Here is a 20,018-nt window from a genome sequence, read left to right as displayed (position 1 = left end):
CATCTCTTAAGGAAGGATGTGAAACCTACCTCTTATGAGGGAACATAAATAACTGAATGTATCTCCTTCTTTAATATAAAGCTTAGTGTTTTAAGCAGAATTTTAGCAGTATTTTAGAGCAGAATTGACAACACAAGCTATATGCAGGTTATCAAGTCCCCTATTCAAAGTAAGGAAAGATCAGGATTAAAGATATTCTGAGAGGCATATTTAAGACTTAAGTTTGCATATTCTGTTCATACAGTAGTTCACCTACAGTCAGTCATTCTATAATACACAGTGCTTCTTTTGTAAAAAAACTGGGAGTACCTGCAGCTCTTCTAAGCAAAGAGTCCCTTGGAATAATCACAGGTTCATTTTCTTCTAAATCACTTTCAGACTTGGATTCATCATCTGACCAAGGGTTTCGTTTCTTCACTTTTTTTGCAGTGGATTTTGTGGAAGATGGTGTTCTTCTCACCCTGGTACCTACAATAAAATGAAATACTTAGAACGGGGTAGGGGAGGGAGGGTGTTAAGGGGGCCGGGGGGGGCACGGGGAAGGGGCACAGTGTTTTTTCTTATTCTTTATAATGCCTAAAATTGGCTTCCTACATTTCTGTAAAAGCTTTTTGAAAGGAGTATCAAGTTCTCATTTCCCCTTTTCTTCCCGAAGGACATTTACCAATCTTTGAAGGTCCAGGTAATACAACTTTACAGAAGAATGAAGCCCCTTCTCTTATACACACGCCTCTCCCTCTTTGTCCTTTACTTTCTCATTTTGCATCCTCTTTTTTGTTTGTTTAGTTTTTTGCAATCTATTTTTATTTTCTCTTTTTTGCTTTCCTCATCTATTTCTTGTATCACTAGAAGGTTACATGCTGCTCAGGACACAGACATCCACTGGTTATTCTGTGGTGCCAGGATACAAGTTCTGGCAACTGAGTTATATGTTCTGAGAACAGACATGCATAGCCTGGACACTGAGCTGCTTCATGACACTGTAGCTCTGTATGTATGAGCTATGGCCAGTGGTACTGGGGACCACTTCAAGAATATGACAGATATCCAAAAGCTGCCTTTTAATACTCACAGCAGCACATTTGTTCTTGCGAGTCAGGGGGCTTGTCTAGACTCTGGAAACCCACAGCTGTTCTAAGTGCAGCCTTCCCTCCCTGCTTTCACCTCTACCTCTGCAGTAATATAACAACCCCAAAGACTATTAAAAAGAAGTTTTTTTTATAATTAAGTAAATGTATTTTTCCACTCTATACTCCCAAATCTTAAGCATTCTGGCACAATTTTTTTTAAATCGTCTTTGGAAAGAGACAAAACCTGGAAAAACTCAGCACAATAGTGGTATTTTTAGTCAATTACTAGTTACTAAAACCAGGAGGTTAGAATGGATATGATTATGCAACTACCTACAGCATTTACTACCTCGCCTACTGTCATTGCTACTTTGCTACTAAACTATGGTATAGCTTTTCTAAAGCACTTGGACATAACCTTAGCATGAGAAGGATTATATAAAGCTACATAGTGGTAATTATTATGGTATGTTTCTCCTGTGGCAATGCTTTTAAAAATGCATATGGTCCCTTCCGGTACACTAATATAGTATAAAGCAAAAACGGTATGTTTAAGATTCCTACAGCCTCTAACAAACTAAAGGTACAAAAAAAAGTTGATAATATAATGAACATAAATATAGTACAAAGAAAAGGAGGACTTGTGGCACCTTAGAGACTAACAAATTTATTTGAGCATAAACTTTTGTGAGCTAGAGCTCACTTCATCGGATGAATATATATAAAAATATAAAATATATATATTATAATATAAAAAAATATATATAGTACGTAGCTTTGGTCATACATATCTTATATAATATGTAATGAGTTTAATTACCAGTGTGCAAGTAACTTACCAGGCTCCTTTTTCTCCCTCTTGGTTTTAGGGGTTTTAGACACTGAGACAGATGTATTCAGTGAGTCCTCGCCGCCGCCACCCTCTGCCGGGGTTACACCAAATTCCTCATCAAATTCCATTTTTATTGCTAGAGAATCAAGATCACCCTAAAAATTAAAAAGGAGGTGGATAAATCTGTAGTGAAAAGAAATAGCAATACTGTGTGCTTCAGGACCAAACTGTAATATATTTATTAGTCTTTGCCAAAGAATATACAGGCCAATACTGAGACTTGGTGAAAAAAACAGCAGTAAGTAATTACAATAAGCTTGCCAATATAAAGCAACCAGAAATTTAGTGCTGTCCTTTTTGTAGACTGTGTGCAATAAAAAGCAAAAGTGTCTTTATAGTTCCACTGGTCTAGTGGCTTGGATTCTTCCTGTGCAAACTGCTAACGTAAAAAGCAGTAGCACTTCCTACAGAACTAGTATGAAAATGATAAATTAAATAGTTTGACTTGCCTTCTTCTTCTTTAGCAATTTCTTACTAGCATCAGCTTTCATGGCAGATGTAACCTGTGGAACTATTCTTCTACCAAATGGGGATGGCATGGTCTCTTCTAACTGAAGTTTCTTCATCTTGGGTTTACCAACTTTACCCTTTATTGGTTTGCCAGCCATGCCAGCCAAAATATCTTCTCTTTCTTGAGCTTCTACTTTCTAATGAGCAATAAAGGGAAAAACAGATATAAGTAACTTGTTAAACACAATTCATAGACTATAAGGACAGCAGGGACCATTGGGACCACCTAGTTTAGATGTTCTCAATGGACTTCTCTGAATTAATTTCTGCTTGAACTAAAGCATCTCTTTTAGAAAAACATCCAATCTTGATTTTAAAACTTCCAGTGATGGAGAATCCACCATAACACTTGGCAAGTTATTCAACAGTCAGTGACCCTCACTGTTAAAAAACTGCACATTATTTCTAGTTTGAATTTGCCTAGCTTTGACTTCCAGGTACTGGATTTTGTTATATCTTTGCTTGCTAGATTGAAGAGCCTTCTATTATTCAATTTTGGTTCCCCACATAGGTACATATAGCCTGTGGTCAAGTCAACCCTTAATCTTTTCTTTGATAAGCTAAATAGATTGAGATTCTTGAGTCTTTCACTATAAAGGAATGTTTTCCAATTATTTAACCATTCTTGTCATCTTCTCTGAACCCTCTCCAATTTATCAACGTCTTTCTTGAATTGTGGACACCAGAACTGGACACAGCTGTTGTACCAAATACAGATGTAATATAATGTCCCTACTTCTACTCAATATTTCCCTTTTTATACATTGAAGAATTTCATTAGTCTTTTTGGTCACACTGGGAGCTCATGTTCAGCTGATTTTTCCACCATGATGCCCAAGTCCTTTTCAGGTTACTGTTCCCAGGACAGAGGTCCCCAATTTGTATGTATGGAATATATTCTTTGTTCCTAGTTGTATGACTACATTTGGCTGTATTAAAATGCACATTGTTTGCTTGCACCCAAAATACCAAGTGATCCAGATTGCTCTTTTTCAGTGCCATTTCTTCTTCATTATTCACCACTCCCCCAAACTTTGTATCATCTTTATCAGTAATGTTTTTGTTTTCTTCCAGGTAATTAATAAAAATGTAAATAGTGTAGGGCCAAAAAACAATCCCTGCAGAACCCCACTAGAAACACACCCATTCAATGATGATTTCCTGTTTTCAATACAATTTGAGACCTATTGCTTAACCAGTTTTTTTACTCAGTTTAAGGTGTGCCATGTTAATTTTGCATCATTCTAGTTTCTTAATCAAAATGTTGTGCAGTAGCAAGTCAAATGCATGACAGAAGTCTTAAGTATATTACATCAACATGATTATCTTTATCAACCAAACTCATGATCTCATCAAAAATGATATAGTTTGACAAAATTAATTTTCCATAAACTCATGTGACTGGCATAATTATATTACAAGGTATTAGACCTATTTGGGAACTAGCTCAATCTATAGACATTAAAATTTTGAGCATGTGAGGATTTTCTGTGCATTACAGTTAAGCTCAATTGTCTTTTTAACTTTTGGAATTACAGATTTCATCTAATTCTGGTCAGACTGATCCAAGTGTAGCCTGGAACCACTTTAAACTTGATTTTACATTCAATATTCAAAGGTAATTATGCACAGTAATTATTCCAAAAATCACTTCTTTCAGTTTGTTCTTATTGCCACAGGTATGAGGAACAGAAGAAAGAGACACACTGAGGAGACAGTATTTTGCATGAAAAAGGAAACCTGGGATAGGATCTACAATTAACATGTAAGTAAAGAATCACAGAATCACAGACTTTAAGGTCAGAAGGGCCCAGTATGATAGTCTAGTCTGACCTCCTGCACAATGTGGGCCATAGAATCTCACCCACCCACGCCGGCAACAAACCCCTAACCTATGTCTGAGCTACTGAAGTTCTCAAATCGTGGTTTAAAGACTTCAAGGTGCAGAGAATCCTCCAGCAAGTGACCCGTGCCCCACGCTGCAGAAGAAGGCAAACACCCCCCAGGGACTGTGCCAATCTGCCCTGAAGGAAAATTCCTTCCCAACCCCAAATATGGTGATCAGCTAAAACCTGAGCATGTGGGCAAGACTTACCAGCCAGACACCCAGGAAAGAATTCTCTGTAGTAACTCAGATCCCACCCCATCTAACATCCCATCACAGCCATTGGGCATATTCACCCCTATTAGTCAAAGATCAATTAGTTGCCAAAATTAGGCTATCCCATCATACCATCCCATATCCCATCATACCATAAACTTATCAAGCTTAGTCTCGAAGCCAGATATGTCTTTTGCCACCACTGCTCCCCTTGGAAGGCGGTTCCAGAACTTCACTCCTCTGATGGTTAGAAACCTTCGTCTAATTTCAAGTCTAAATTTCCTGATGGCCAGTTTATACCCATTTGTTCTTGTGTCCACACTGGTACTGAGCTTAAATAATTTCTCTTCCTCCCTGGTATTTATCCCTCTGATATACTTATAGAGAGCAATCATATCTCCCCTCAGCCTCCTTTTGGTTAGGCTAAACAAGCCAAGAATCGTATATTGTGATCTACACCTAGCAAGGGACATAACAGGCAATAAGAAGAGCTTCTATAAATGCATTAGGAACAAGAGAAATATTAAGGAAAGTGTAGGTCCACTACTTATCAGGGAAGGGGAGCTCATAATAGACAACAGCAAAAAGGCGGAGGTGTTTAATGCCTATTTTGCTTTAGCCTTAACTAAAAAGAGTAATTGTGATTTTGTAATTGTAATATTAGTAACATAGGGGACAGAACACAAGACAGAACAGGAAAAGAACAGATTAAACATTCAGATAGGTTAGATGTATTCAAGTCAGCAGGGCCTGATGAAAGTAGACCTCGGGTACTTAAGCTGAAGCAATCTTGGAACCATTAGTGATTATCTTAGAGAACTCATGGAGGACAGGTTGAGGGCCCAGAGGACTGGAAAAGGCCAAATAGTATCTATCTTTAAAAAAGAGAAAAGGACCCAGAGAATCATGCACCAGTAAGCCTAACTTTGATAAATGGAAAGGTATTGGAACAAATTATTAAACAACTAATTTGTAAGCACCTAAAGGATAACAGGGTTATAAATAATAGCGAGCAAGGATCCGTCAAGAACAAATCATGCCAAACCAACCTAATCTCATTCTTTGACAGAGTTATTGGCCTACTGGATATGTGATATATCTTGATTTTTGTAAGACTTTTGTAAGACAGTCCCCCAAGACATTCTCATAAGAAAACCAGGGAAATGTGGCCTAGATGAAATTACTACAAGGTGGATACACAACTGGTTGAAAGACCATATTCAGAGAGAGTTATCATAAATGGCTCACTTTCAAACTCGGAGGACATATCTAGTGGGGTCTAGTCAGGATATGTCCTGGATCAGGTACTTTGCAACATTTTCATTAGTGACTCAGATAATGGAGTGGAGAGTATGCTTATAAGATTTGCAGATGACACCAAGCTGGGAGGTGTTGCAAGCACACTGGGAAAACAGGATTAGAATTCAAAATGACCTTGACAAACTGGAGAATTGGTCTGAAATCAACAAATGAAATTCAATAAAGACAAGTGGAAAGTAGTACACTTGGGAAGGAAAAATCATATGCACAAATTCAAAATGGTTAGAACTGGCTAAGGCCAGGCAGCAGTACTACTGAAAAGGATGTGGGGATTAAAGTGGATTACAAATTGAATACGAGTCAACAATGTGAGACAGCTGCAAAAAAGGCTAATATTCTGGGGTGTATTAACAGAAATATTGCATATAAGACACGGGAGGTAAATGACCCACTCTACTTGCACTAGTGAGGCCTCAGCTGAAGTATTGCATCCAGTTTTGGGCACATTTTAAAAAAAGATGTGGACAAATTGGAGACAGTCCAAAGAGCAACAAAAATGATAAAAAGTTTAGAAAACCTGACCAATGTGAAAAAGTTAAATAAATGGGCATGTCTAGTATTGAGAAAAGAAGATTGAGAGGGGGACTGGATAACAGTCTTCAAATACATTAAGAGCTGTTATAAAGAGGATGGTAATCAATTGTTCTTCATGTCCACTGAAGGTAGAAGAAGAATGGACTTAATCTGCAGCAAAGGAGATTTAGGTTAGATATTAGGAAAAATGTTTTAACTATAAGGACAGTTAAATACTGGAACAGGTTTCCAAGGGAAGTTATGAAATCCCTGTCACTGGAGGTTTTTAAGAACAGATAAGACAAACACCTATCAGGGATGGTCTTGGTATACCTGGTCCTGCCTGAGCATGGGGGGGGGAAATAGATGACCTGTTGAGGTCCCTTCCAGCCCTACCTTTCTATGATTATATGTAAGGCTGTCAAGTGATTAAAAAAATTAATCACGATTAATCATGCTATTAAACAATATCAGAATACCATTTATTTAAATATTTTTGGATGTTTTCTACATTTTCAAATATAGTAATTTCAGTTACAACACAGAATCCAAAGTGTACAGTGCTCACTTTATATTTATTTTTTATTACAAATATTTGCACTGTAAAAAATAAAATAAATAGTATTTACAAGTACTGTACTGCAATCTCTTTATCAGGAAATTTGAACTTCAGGAGATACTGCTATTCGCTTTTTGTTTACAATGTCACCTGAAAGTCAGGAAAGGCATTCGCATGGCATTGTTGTAGCCAGTGTCACCAGATATTTGAGACAGATGTGCTAAAGATTCATATGATCCTTCATGCTTCAACCACCATTCCAGAGGACATGCGTCCCTGCTGATGGCGGGTTCTGCTCGATAATAATCCAAAGCATTACAGACTGATGTGTATTCATTTTCATCATCTGAGTCAGATGCCACCAGCATCCACGGTTGATTTTCTTTTTTGGTGGATCAGGTTCTGTAGTTTTCGCATCAGAGCGTTGCTCTTTTAAGACTTCTGAAAGCATGCTCCACACCTCGTCCCTCTCAGATTTTGGAAAGTACTTCAGATTCTTAAACCTTGGGCTGAGTGCTGTATCTATTTTTAGAAATTGGTACCCTCTTTGCATTTTGTCAAATCTGCAGTGAATGTTTCTTAAAACATGTGCTGGGTCATCATTTAAGACTGCTATAACATGAAATATATGACAGAATGAGGGTAAAACAGAGCGGGAGACATACAATTCCCCCCCCTCACCCCCAAGGAGTTCAGTCAGAAATTTAATTAATGCATCATTTTTTTAACGAGCAGCAGCAGCAGCAAAGCATATCCTCTGGAATGGTGACCAAAGCATGAAGAGGCATACAAACGTTTAGCATATCTGGCATGTAAATACCTTGCAATGCCGACTACAAAAGCGCCATGCAAACACCTCACTTTCTGATGACGTTGTAAATAAAGAAGCGGACAGCATTATCTCCCGTAACTGTAAACAAACTTGTTTGTCTTAGCAATTGGCTGAACAAGAAGTAGGACAGAGTGGACTTGTAGACGCTAAAGTTTTACGTTTTATTTTTGAGTGCAGTTATGTAATTAAAAAAAATCTACATTTGTAAGTTCATGATAAAGAGATTGCACTAGAGTACTTGTATGAGGTGAATTGAAAAATACTATTTCTTTATCATTTTTACAGTGTAAACATTTGTAATAAAAAATAATATAAAGTGAGCACTGTACATTTCGTATTCTACGCTCTAATTGAAATCAATATATTTGAAAATGTAGAAAAACATCCAAAAATATTTAATACATTTCAACTGGTATTCTATTATTAACATTGTGATTAAAGCTGCGATTAATTTTTTTAATCAATCACATGAGTTAACTTCGATTAATTGACAGCCCCAATTATATGTTGATGAAAGAAAACAGCCATCCTGGCACGACATATCAAAAGATTTCCTGCTCCCAATTTATTGTACATTATTTCTATAACTGCTTTTTAAGGAAAACAATAACAATTAAAATGTTAATTCTTAATAAAAACTTATTCATAAATGTATTTAAACATACATCAAGCTCTTCAATGAAAGCTGCTAAATCTTCTTTCCAGAGATCTGAAGGAGACTTCCTCCGGAGGTCAGTGAGTTCTCTCCCCTAAAACATAAAGGTAGTATGTAGCAATTTAGGTTACTATATAAAGAATACCAAATTTGAACATTCACAATATAAATGCTTTATATTAGATCTAATGGTGCTGATGAAATGGTTTCAAAATGTTTTTTCCACAACATTCAAACCTTTGAATCTCTCTGTTTAATTAGATCTTCTACTTTCTCCTTAGTAAGACACCACAGAGACATGTTTAAGATGTAGTTAAAATCAGGGCCTGAGGTAGAGCCTGAAGAAGAGGAGGCATCATCATTCAGATTCTGTGTTTCTTCCTCTTCTGCTGCCTGCAATGAAATCGTATTCAAACTGTAATTTCAAATTATGATTTTACACATACTTTAGAACTATAAAAGAGACTGAATTAGATGGCAGTGCATTCCAATCACATTATACAACTGTCTCTTTCAGGAAAGGACACTAATATTTTAGTTGTTATCTGGAACTGCTTCCATAACCAAGGGTGTTATGAATTTTAGTTTTAGAGGGAATCAACATTTCTCCTTCTCTTATCAGAAATTCTATTATTAAATACCAAACACAAGATGTGTAATGGTAACATGATGATACATTATATATAATTAAAATATGGTAGCAATAAGAAAATAATTAAAACACACACACACACACAATATAAAACAGATAAAATTAAATAAATTAAATTAAAAATATTTAGATAAGTAAATAATTAAACAGCCAAATTCAATAGCAGCATTAAAAAATAGCTGATTAAAATTAAAAACCTTTTTCATAAGTATTTCTAACATTTAAAACTTGGAAGATAAAGTGAAATCGACTATGAATCAGTTTAGGTCAAAAAGAGCTCTTAAATCTTCTTACTCAAAGAAGTTACTTCAAATAAAACACTTCTAAAAATGAAATATTCTAGTAAATTTGACTCTGTCTTATACATAACTAAAAAGAACAAAGGTAACATTTATTTTGTATTCCAAAGGTCAATCTCTCATATGCAAATAAATATCATACTGTATGCTCAAAAGAACAGTGTCAGATAATGATCAGTCATGCATGTATGGGTTGCATCAGTAAATTGAAGTGTAATACTCTGTAAATAATGTCTGAGGAGGCCAAATTATTGTTCCTCTGAACATGATTATTTTCACACAGGATTGGAAAGGGTTAAGATGGCCAGGCAGGCCAATTAATTCCACAGGCTGCACCAGGAGGACTCAGGAACCAGGGAACTAATTAGAAACAGGTTCAGCTGTGCAGAAATAGGCAGGTTGCTGGCAAAGAAGGGGGCTGCTGGGAAAGACTGCAAGAAGGCAGGTAGCAAGAGGGATGACGGTTTGGAGCTGGAATACCCAGAGTAAGACGATGAACCAGGTGTGGTAGGAAGCCATCCAGGGAAGGAGCAGTGAGGGCTGAAAAGGAAAGCCCAGTACTCCTGAGCTGAAGGTCCTTGGCCTGGAATATGGAGCAGAGGGCAGGCCCAAGTTCCCCTTCCAGCCACTGAGAGTGGCATCACGGGGCAGTGAGAGGGAAGACTGCCTAGGACTACTAGAGAAAAGGGACTGCAACCCTGGAAGGGGGGAACATTGGGTGACCTGGCCAGAAGGCTGAGTCACAAAGAGGACACTGTGGGACAAATGAGGATGAAAGAGGAGCTGCAGACCTGTGTGAGAGAGAATATGACAGCATGCAAGCTGCAGAAGGGGGCGTTGACCTCAAGAGCTAATCCCTAGAGTGACCAGGAGGAGCGGTGCGCCCTATGACAGATAACTGTTTACATTTCAACTTTGAATTAGCCCAGTTTGGGGTTTTTAAATGTATCTATATGCAGGAGAGTGATATGTGGCAATGTTCTTACTTAGTTAATTTCTCTTCAAGATATTAATTTAAATGGTAAACTGGCAAAGGGAAGGAGAGAGAGAGAGACTATTTTTTTTTATTGTCATTAACATACATGGACAAAAAATATAACCATTTAAATTATACAGATGCTTATAGTTCTTAACACTAACCTAATAAATATTCATAATTCCACACAAGAATAATAAATCTTATCCATAACTATAAAACAATTTCCACATCTCTCCCCTACAAATACCACAATATTTAATCTGCAAAGAATCAAGAGGGACTCAGATCATTTACCTTTTCTTGCGCTTCCTTCCAGGCTTTCACTGGGTCAGATTCAAAACCTCTCTGGACTAACATTTGAATCAAATCTCTCTTTGACCTATTCTCTATGTGTGAGAGACAAAATAAAAGTTTGGGTCAAGAAAACGGATGCCTTTTTGTCTATATGTTATTTTGATCTAAATTACTTCTCAAAATGTTTTTTCTCCATTTATCAGTTCTAACTTGTAAGTTTAATAATTTTTCTTCTTACCTATGGTAATTTTCCCCTGTATCTTCTCTAGAATGAAGCGAGCTTGATTGTTAAGCTTGGTAGATTCTGCCCCCAACATTCCTACAAGCCACTCTTTGCGTAAACTATAATAATTTAATCGTAAATCAAAGAATTCTTTCAGAATATCTTGCACAGTTTCATACTTCTTCAGACATCCCATATGATCAAATAGCACCTACAGAAGATCCAAACAAAATAATATTTTTAAGTTAAACACCACATACGTGAGTTTATGTATATTCTAATGTTACATATACACATACAATGTATATAGAATTGGATTTTTAAAAAGTTTCTTACAGAGGTGTAAATCAAGATTAACTGCATTGACATCACTGTAGTTTTACCTATGTACAACTGGTATGAGATCAAAATCAGTCCCTAATGTACAATCATACAGCACATGAACATGCATAGTGATAGAAACAAATCCCATCCAGCTAATGCACTAATACTTTCAAACACTATTTGAAATATTTATGAACATCCCTGAATTTAGCAGAGGCATTCAGGGCCTAATATTAACATATATAAAGTAGTGCAGTCAATTAATCGCAGTTAACTCAAGTGATTAACTCAAAACAAATAAACTCAATTTAAAAAATTAATTGTGATTAATCAGTTTTAATCAAACTGTTAAACAATAATAGAATACTAATTGAAATTTATTATAAATATTTTGGATGTTTTTCTACATTTTAAAATATATTGATTTCAATTACAACACAAAATACAAAGTGTGCAGTGCTCACTTTATTATTATTTTTGATTACAAATATTTGCACTGTAAAAAAGATAGTTTTTTTCAATTCACCTCATACAAGTACTGAAGTGCAATCTCTTTATCGTGAAAGTGCAACTTATAAATGTAGAATTATTTTTTTACGTAATTTTTGCACTCCAAAACAAAACAATGTAAAACTTTTGAGCCTACAAATCTACTCAGTCCAACTTCTTGTTCACCCAATCGCTAAGACAAACAAGTTGGTTTACATTTATGGGCGATGCTGCTGCCCACTTCTTATTTACCATGTCACCCGAAAGTGAGAACAGGTGTTCGCATGGCACTGTTGTGGCTGGCTTTGCAAGGTGTTTACATGCCAGATATGCTAACCATTTGTATGCCCCTTCATGCTTCGACTTGTAGATTGCCCTATTATATTAAACCCAGTTTCAGCTGAGTTTGTACTTGGCACAGATCAGCTGTGCCTCCATTGCCACTACCAGTGCTACGGAGACAACACTGCTATTTATACTCATGCTAGCTCACTGAGAGCTACTGCAAGTATATATGGACAAGCAGGGGAATCGCCCTCTCGCTCATAGTGTACAGATGTAGTGTAAGGTAAGGCGGAAAATAAGTTTTCATATGAAGAATATCTTTTAGATTTAAATGTTATTGCCTAGCTGCCCAGCTTTTGGGTGAAAAGAAATTTAAATCGTCTAGCTGACAGAAAAAAAAATGCAGTTACTTCAGGCTGAAAGATACCTGAGCCCTACAATGGATGTGCTTCTTCTGAGATCTTCTGCATATTTTAAAGCCATTGAACCAAATTATTAATGTCATTCTATAATTACAATACGATATTAAATATTTTTTAAGTATACAACATTGTCCAATGCACCAGATTTTTCTGATGAAGCTTCAAAATTTAAGTTTCACTGCCCAAAACGAATGAATAAGCTAGAGACAAATCTGTTGTATCACAGAACTAACAACTTAAACGCTCAGTAATTCTTTTTGTTAGTAACAAAACATGAAAGAGATGTGCTATGTCATGTATTGGACCAATAAAGTGCCACCAGCAGGCCATCACAAAAACAGGTGAGCTCACAACAAGCTACCGTAATGATTCTGGTAGTCAAACATAGAAAAGTTACCATAGAATTACAAGTAAGACTTGTTTGAAGTTTAAAGACTTTGTGCAATCCAGCAGCTTCTGCTTGAGCAAGTTTTTCTTCCGTCATTTTCACAACAAATTTCACAGTTGTATCAGTGTGGTACTCTTTGTAATCAGAAATTAATGCTGGAGTTTTTTCGGTCCCATTCAACATAGGTTCTAGCACCTGTTCTTTGTATACCTACACGAAAGATAGCAAACAGTAGAAATGAACAACATAAAGCAAAAATTGTAATTCCTCAACATGACTGAACAATGCAAATGGATATGCTCCAAAATCACACAATGTTAAGGGATTATAATGCCCGATGTCACCAAGAGTCACTCATAGAGCCACTTGGTAAAAAAAAATTAGTATCTGAACCTTTTGACGAGACAATCTGCAGACCAGAACTGGTACCAGTCGTGCAGGCATTTGACGTCCCTAAGCAAAGAATGGATGGCATGTTTGAAGACATACAGAGAAGAAAAGGGATTGCAGATTAATTCAGGAAGAAAAAATGGTATTCCTTACAGTAAAACACAGTAGGTAGCATGACAATAAACATACCTTCTACTGAGGCCAAGCAAAAGGAAACCCATGCTTTGTTTCCTGAAATGCATACTAACATCAGCCTAAAGAATTCATCTGAATATGTGATTAAGTAGCCTAGAAAAGTTGTTTTAAACTAAATTTATTTCATTGTAACTAACCTGGGTCCATGTTCTCACTGGAAGCTCTGTAATCTCTACTGTATTCCTGTCCACCACAAATATTTCACCACTAACTGCATACTGATTCTGACCAAGTTCCTGGATAGTTCCTTTAAAGTTTTTGTAGTTTGGAAGCTGCAAGTGCAAGTAATAATACAGATTAATAATGTTCTTCAAAACGAAAAGTTGGGAAGAATTATTTGTTTCACATAAAGGTGTAAGTTTGCAACAAAGTTTGCAAGTTTGTAAGTTTACAATACACTGCAGATATATTACAGTACAAACTAAAACAAATACATAAAATGGTGAGAACATATAATTAGAACCCTTTGTGAATAGGTGATACTTATTTGGAAGATGGAATTGCACCAGTGACCGTGAGTTTTTTAGAAAAATGCTAGTGTAGATGTGACATTATCTGATTAATATATGACCATAGATCATTGTTGCAATCACTGTTATAGATTTGCAGCAAATATTGTACAAAGGTTGTCAAGTGAGGTATCTATGAAAAGGTTATGTTTTGCTATCTGTATTCATGTATCATTTTTGTATGTGAAGTTTTAAGTATTGGAATATCCACCAGCTTTATGGGGATTGTCTACCCTATTCTTTGCAGTTCACCCTAATTGAGTGACCACAGCTATCCCAACTGGGCTACCGGTCACAGCCAGATATACCATGTACGATATCTGCAAAAATGTTATAATTTGCCAGATATGATAATCTTGTTTATATGTTTATATCATCTTTGTATTATGAGTTATAGGTATGTATGTATGTCTGTACTTCAAACTTGTGCTATGCTTCTGGGTGACATCCCCAGACAGTTTGGCATCAGCACTGCCTAGCCTGCTTGATGGCCCGTTAAGGACCATCAACTATACAACTGACCCATTGAGAGAAGGCAGATACACCTTATGACTCAGCAAGGTATGTAGGGACACGCCTATGGACAGAAGTCTAAGGCTTCCAAGCCATGTGCTGGGCAGCTTGTGTTTGAAACAAAGGAAGCACAGGCTGCATGGCAAAAGACTATAAAAGGCAGCTGCATCTTCTCCATTTTGTCTTCAATCCTGCTTCTTACATCTGAAGGAACTTTGCTACAAACTGAAGCTCTGAACAATGGACTGAATAACCCATCCAACCTGTAGATGTACTCCAGAGACTTGACTTAAGCCAGCACTTGATTCCATCACTGTTACAAACTTGAACCAAAAACTTTGCCATTACTGTATATAAGTGAGTCCTTTAATCAGTTTGAACGTTCACCTTTTTCTTTCTTTTTATAAATAAACCTTTAGATTTTAGATACCAGAGGACTGGCATCAGCATGATTTTGGGATCATATCAAAGTTATATATTGACCTGGATGTGTGGCTGATCCTTTTGGATCAGGAGAACCTATTATTTGATGAGACTGGTTGTAAAGAACCACTCATCTCTGAATCCAGTGGTTTTGGTGGTGATATAAAAACTGAAATGTCTGAGGAAACTGCCTTTATGTTAGCCAGTGTGGTGAAACAGGAGTTTACTTTTGTGGCTGGTTTGGTATATCTTATAAAAGAATAACCACCAGTTTTGGGTTGTGTTTGCCCTATTTCTAAGCAGTTCGTCCTGAATTTGGCATCCTCAGTTGTGACCCACTAAGGCACAGTTACATTAGACAAGGTCCCTTTGGCCAAACAGGACAGAATGCAGGTTAAATACACTGAATTCTCAGGTTGTCCTAAAAGGAAGGCCAACAGATTCCAATTAGTGAAGATTTTCATTTATGTGGCATTCCCAGCAGTTGGTGAGAGGAAATCCTGTGTTGTAAAAGCTGAAGCTGCTTTCTCAAACAAAGGCAGTGAACTGGGATCGAAGTGCAGAAGTCCAGCAAGTGGAATCTGAACTGAAAAATAAAATTTAAAAAATAAAACTTTGTTCTATGAAACGGGCAAATCTAACCCAGCACTCATGTCCAAACTAGTAATAAACATGAAAGGGTTGTTTCTGCTGTCTAGATTTCAGCTGAATTTATGCCGAAATGATTTCAGACTGAGCTGGGCTCTTCTTTTCTTCTAGCATTTGAAGCCTTTTCAGGTACGTGGCAGCACTGAGAGCTTCCCCAAAAAAACTTTAAACAAATGAACACACAAGAGTTATGATTTGGAAATTGTTGGTTTTCCTGTTTAATAACAGTATTTTTCTTCTAGCTATAGAGGAACATAAAAGGGAACATAGTTTAGTCGAGACAAAGGATGCTTTAGAGATTCCAATGCAAGCCATAGAGGCTTTCAGGTTGGCTGAAGATATACTGTAACTTATCTTAAAGAAATGACTGATACAGCTTTTTAGCTACCAGATCGCAATATTCAATAGATCTTTCCACAACTGTGATTTTGAGAGCCCACTGACAAATCAACGAGTAGAATGGAGGAAAAAAACATTAAAAGAATCAGTAAAATTACAATATACTGATTTCAATGGGAATAAGACATAAGACAATAAATTCCTCTCCAGAGGTGATAATCATTTGGCAGTGATGTGTTTCTAAAGTGATATAAGATGCTCTTTATAAATGCAAAACTCAGGTTTGTTTAGGAAACATAAAAATAGCAGCATACACTGTGAGTTACATTACCATAGGATGGGGATCCAAGCCATCCAGCATTCGTCTGACGTTGTTCACAATCTCTCTGGTATCATAGTTAGGAAGTTTACACGCCCATCCTGTACCAATTCCCTCAGCACCATTTACTAAAACCATGGGAATGATGGGAATATACCACTCTGGTTCTACACGCTGGTTATCATCATAAAGGAATTTAAGCAGGTTGTCATCCACTGCAGGAAAAAGCAGCCGTGCTAAAGAGCTTTGAAAAAAAGAAGAAAACAACATACTTTAACAAGAGCCCAGTAAGTCAAAAAATGTGTTACACGATGAAGATTAATGGGCCCAAATTTCATCTCATTAAAAAAAATTGTATTTTCTCTCTTTTTAAATTGTCATTATGAAGCTGAAAATACTGTTTTCTGAAACAAGGACAGATGTATTATTGAACCTTCACAGTGGAACAATCAGTTCATAATAAATACAGGGTGCTTGGGTTTTTTTTTTTTTTTTGAGGGGGGGTTATGACCACGTGTGCATATATCTTACCATCCTATGTTTAAAACATACAGAAATCCGGTACACTAAAGTACTCAGGACTCATATATTTCAATACCTCTCCTCAAAAGACTAGAGATAAGTCAAGCAGACAGTTAGAAAACAGCAATGTTCACAGTTTCATACCAAACCAAAAAAGCCAAGCTTAACTGTAGGCATAAAAGCCTCAAGAGTCCATGAGACACTTTACAAACAGAGGTTTCATCAGTGGGCCCTTTACAAATTATGCACAATAAACTAGGCAAATCAGTCTTCTAGCATATGATCAAATGAACAGGAGAACATATTAAATCTATTAAAGTACTGTACCATAGAAACATTTATATGTGGAAGGAATACAAAACTGATATTCATGCAGAAGGGGATATAACTAGAATAATCAAATGAAATTAACAAAAGGATTAAGGCTCAATATCAATGTCAAATAATTTATTAAGGGAAATGGTAGAAGCCATATAATGTAACATTTACAATCAGACTGGACAAAATATTAGAATTTACTATAGGGAGCAAATTCTGTCTGCCAAATTACACTCTAACTTACTTCCAGGCCACTCCACTGTCTTTGAATTATACTCTCAATTATACCTATGAAATCCCATTAGTTTACATTGTGGTTGCACAGGTGCAACTGAGATCATAATTTTGTTTGCAGAACCTAAATACTGGCCATATGGAAGAAAGAAACAACACAGCTTGACTTTCAAAGCCTATACTGAGTTGTAAGGCTGCCATATAGAAATACATTCATGGGTAAAAGGATTGTAACACATTTTATGTGGAATCAGAAAGACAACATGAAATCGCACAGTTCCATTTTTGAAGACTGATAGTTGAACTGGATGATCTGCCTTTTCAATCTGTAACCTTATGATTCAAAGTAAAATTTGTACAGCTAACTTTTTTTTAAGTCCACAAGTACTACTCTCACAAAATTAGCAGGAAAATCTGTGCGCACGAAAAACGTATCTGCACATGTGAATCAGGAATTTGAGCATACCCAGCTACTTGGTTTCTTCGTCTCTTACATACATCCTCACAAACAAATACATGCTTGCAAATCTTGTAGTGCAGTAACAAAGGCAATTTGAAAATTTGGCTCTATGTGTTTTTAGTTTAATTTGTTTTGAGCAAGCTTTTACCTTAACATTGTGAAAATATATCGAGGGCTGGCAGCATCCTTCCCGCCATGAAGCCTGGTACCAAACTGACCGATAGGCTGCAGCAGATTAACATTGTTACTTCCAACAAAGTTCTGAGCCAAGTTGACAATAGTCATCATTAATGCTTGCTGGAAGAAAATACATAGACATGGTTACTATTCACTGTAAGAAATTGTACTCTTTCCTAATCAGCTAGTATAACAGGTTTTCATTGCCAGATAATCCATAACTCATTCTACCCTGATTTCAAACATGGTCTCTCTGAAAAATGGACGGCTATAATTTATTACAGAAATAGGGAATCTGTTGTTCAACTGTTAAAATATTGTATTCTCTCTCATTGTCCTTCTGTACAAGGAAGTTTACATATGTATTACTTTCTCATCCCCTACCCTCACACAAATGTTTTGAGTTTTCAAACACTCACTTCTGTGTACAGGAGAGAATAACCTCTGCTGATTGTGCATCATCACTCCTCTCCCACAAAATGATGATGGTGGCTTTTTGAACGTATATTTTTATATTTATATTTTGACAATTCTATTTTTTGGCAGTATTGATAATATTCCAGATAAATACAAGAAAGGCTGGAAAACAAATACTTTAATCTTATTAAATGCAAGAAACTGTATCATACAATTTCAAAACGTTCTGGAAAGAGATCACAGAATCCCATTTTAACTTTCTTTACTTTTACATAAAAACAATTTGTCTTTCCTGCCTAAGTCTAAAACGTGGTCAGGTATACAGCTGGCATGACTGAGGACCTGGTGCAAATCCACTAACTAGCTGCCCCAGCATAATTTTCCACAGCCTAGAATCTTTGTTTGGGACATGGCTGTGCATGAAGGAATAAAACTAACTAACTGTCTTCTTATCAAAATGGATTCCATTTAGTTCACTTTCTTAAAAAGGTTCTGAACACTTCTACTAGAAGGACTCTTGGTCAATTGTTAAGCGCTTTTGACAAAATAAAAAATTCACCTATATTCTATATAGAAAAAATACATCCTTCCCATTTTTCATACTCACCTCTCCATGATGATAAGCTGACATTTCAGCAACAGAACCAGCCAGCTGAGCAACTTTAACCTCACGTTTATCGTTTCTCTTAAAGCAGGTGAACAAAACTTTGCGCTGCCCTGGCTTAAAACCTGTTTAGAAGAATAATGCTTTTTAAATATATATACCCCCCCACACACCCCTTTTTGAAATTATAAATTCTGTCTCTCTCTCTAAGAGAACACATTTCTAATCTCTTTTGAAAGGGAGATAAATTTTATGTTGAATGAAAATAAATCTATACAATATTAGCAAATTCATAAACACAGCATAAAAGAACACATTTATATTAACCAACTGTAAGCGAAAATCGTGCTGATGAAAAGAGACAGCGATATAAACTGAAGTTTTCTAGCTAATTAACTTAATATTAACATGCAGCATTCAATAATTCCCCACACTATCCAGCTAAATCTCAATCCTGTCCCTGGATTCAGAAACGTGCCTTTTGCGTTCTCAATGAAAATCCACCCAAATATGGCAGAGTTACTTCTGAAAATGACATAGTTTACTAGTGGATTTTATAGTTACCTACTAGATAGCAAAAGAGTGTTTGGCACTCAGAAAACCTGGGTTCTGTTCCAGGTTCTGGATGGGAGTGTGTTTTAATGGTTACAGACCCTTCTGCACCTGTCCCCACCCTACTCCTGTTCCCACTGTAGGGTGGCCCTTTACCTATTCTAGCCTTTGCCACTCTCTGCTCCTAACCCCTCTTTGTTTGAGTCTGCCTACGTCCTGCTCTCGGGTTGTTTGGACACCAACAGGAGAACACAGAGCACAGGGGAGACCCAGCTCTTAGTACTGGTGCCCAGTGCCACCATAGACCTGAGCAGCTGTGAGCAACAACTGCAGGGAAAGTATTGCCTAGCCTTGGGCTGGAGGATGCTCAGCCCATATGAAATGTAAAATTTAGCTGCCAGCCTCTAACAACAGATGTATGCAGAGCATGTGCAAAGGGTGATTCCTCTCTAGTGACTCATCTACATAAAGGTCACCAGCCTACTATTTCTACCAGTTTTCTGTTTCTCAGGCAGTAGAGGTTTTTGCTATGGATATAAAAGTTCCAACCCCACTGATAACCTATGTGGGGATGAATATGGTTCCACATGA

The 20,018-nt window shown here is 36.7% G+C and overlaps 1 protein-coding gene across 3 annotated transcripts in view; it reads right to left on the bottom strand.

Annotated features, from left to right (window-relative positions):
• The window catches only part of TOP2B (DNA topoisomerase II beta), a 132,630-nt gene that overhangs the window by 9,495 nt on the left and 103,117 nt on the right, over positions 1-20,018 (bottom strand). For all 3 annotated transcript variants that reach the window (XM_048838565.2, XM_048838566.2, XM_075125738.1), the window contains exons 19-30: positions 18,879-19,000; positions 17,826-17,974; positions 16,156-16,387; positions 13,530-13,664; positions 12,817-13,017; positions 10,915-11,110; positions 10,677-10,768; positions 8,690-8,845; positions 8,463-8,546; positions 2,412-2,609; positions 1,910-2,057; positions 310-468 (exon numbers count right to left, since the gene is read on the bottom strand). In XM_048838565.2, coding sequence (XP_048694522.1) covers positions 310-468; positions 1,910-2,057; positions 2,412-2,609; positions 8,463-8,546; positions 8,690-8,845; positions 10,677-10,768; positions 10,915-11,110; positions 12,817-13,017; positions 13,530-13,664; positions 16,156-16,387; positions 17,826-17,974; positions 18,879-19,000 — 1,872 coding nt within the window. The remainder of the gene's footprint in view (positions 1-309; positions 469-1,909; positions 2,058-2,411; positions 2,610-8,462; positions 8,547-8,689; positions 8,846-10,676; positions 10,769-10,914; positions 11,111-12,816; positions 13,018-13,529; positions 13,665-16,155; positions 16,388-17,825; positions 17,975-18,878; positions 19,001-20,018) is intronic.

Source organism: Caretta caretta, chromosome 2, assembly GCF_965140235.1.
Source record: "Caretta caretta isolate rCarCar2 chromosome 2, rCarCar1.hap1, whole genome shotgun sequence".
Classification (NCBI taxonomy): Eukaryota; Metazoa; Chordata; order Testudines; family Cheloniidae; genus Caretta; species Caretta caretta.
Note: the sequence above shows the minus strand (reverse complement) of the source record. Positions and strands in the feature narration are given on the sequence as shown.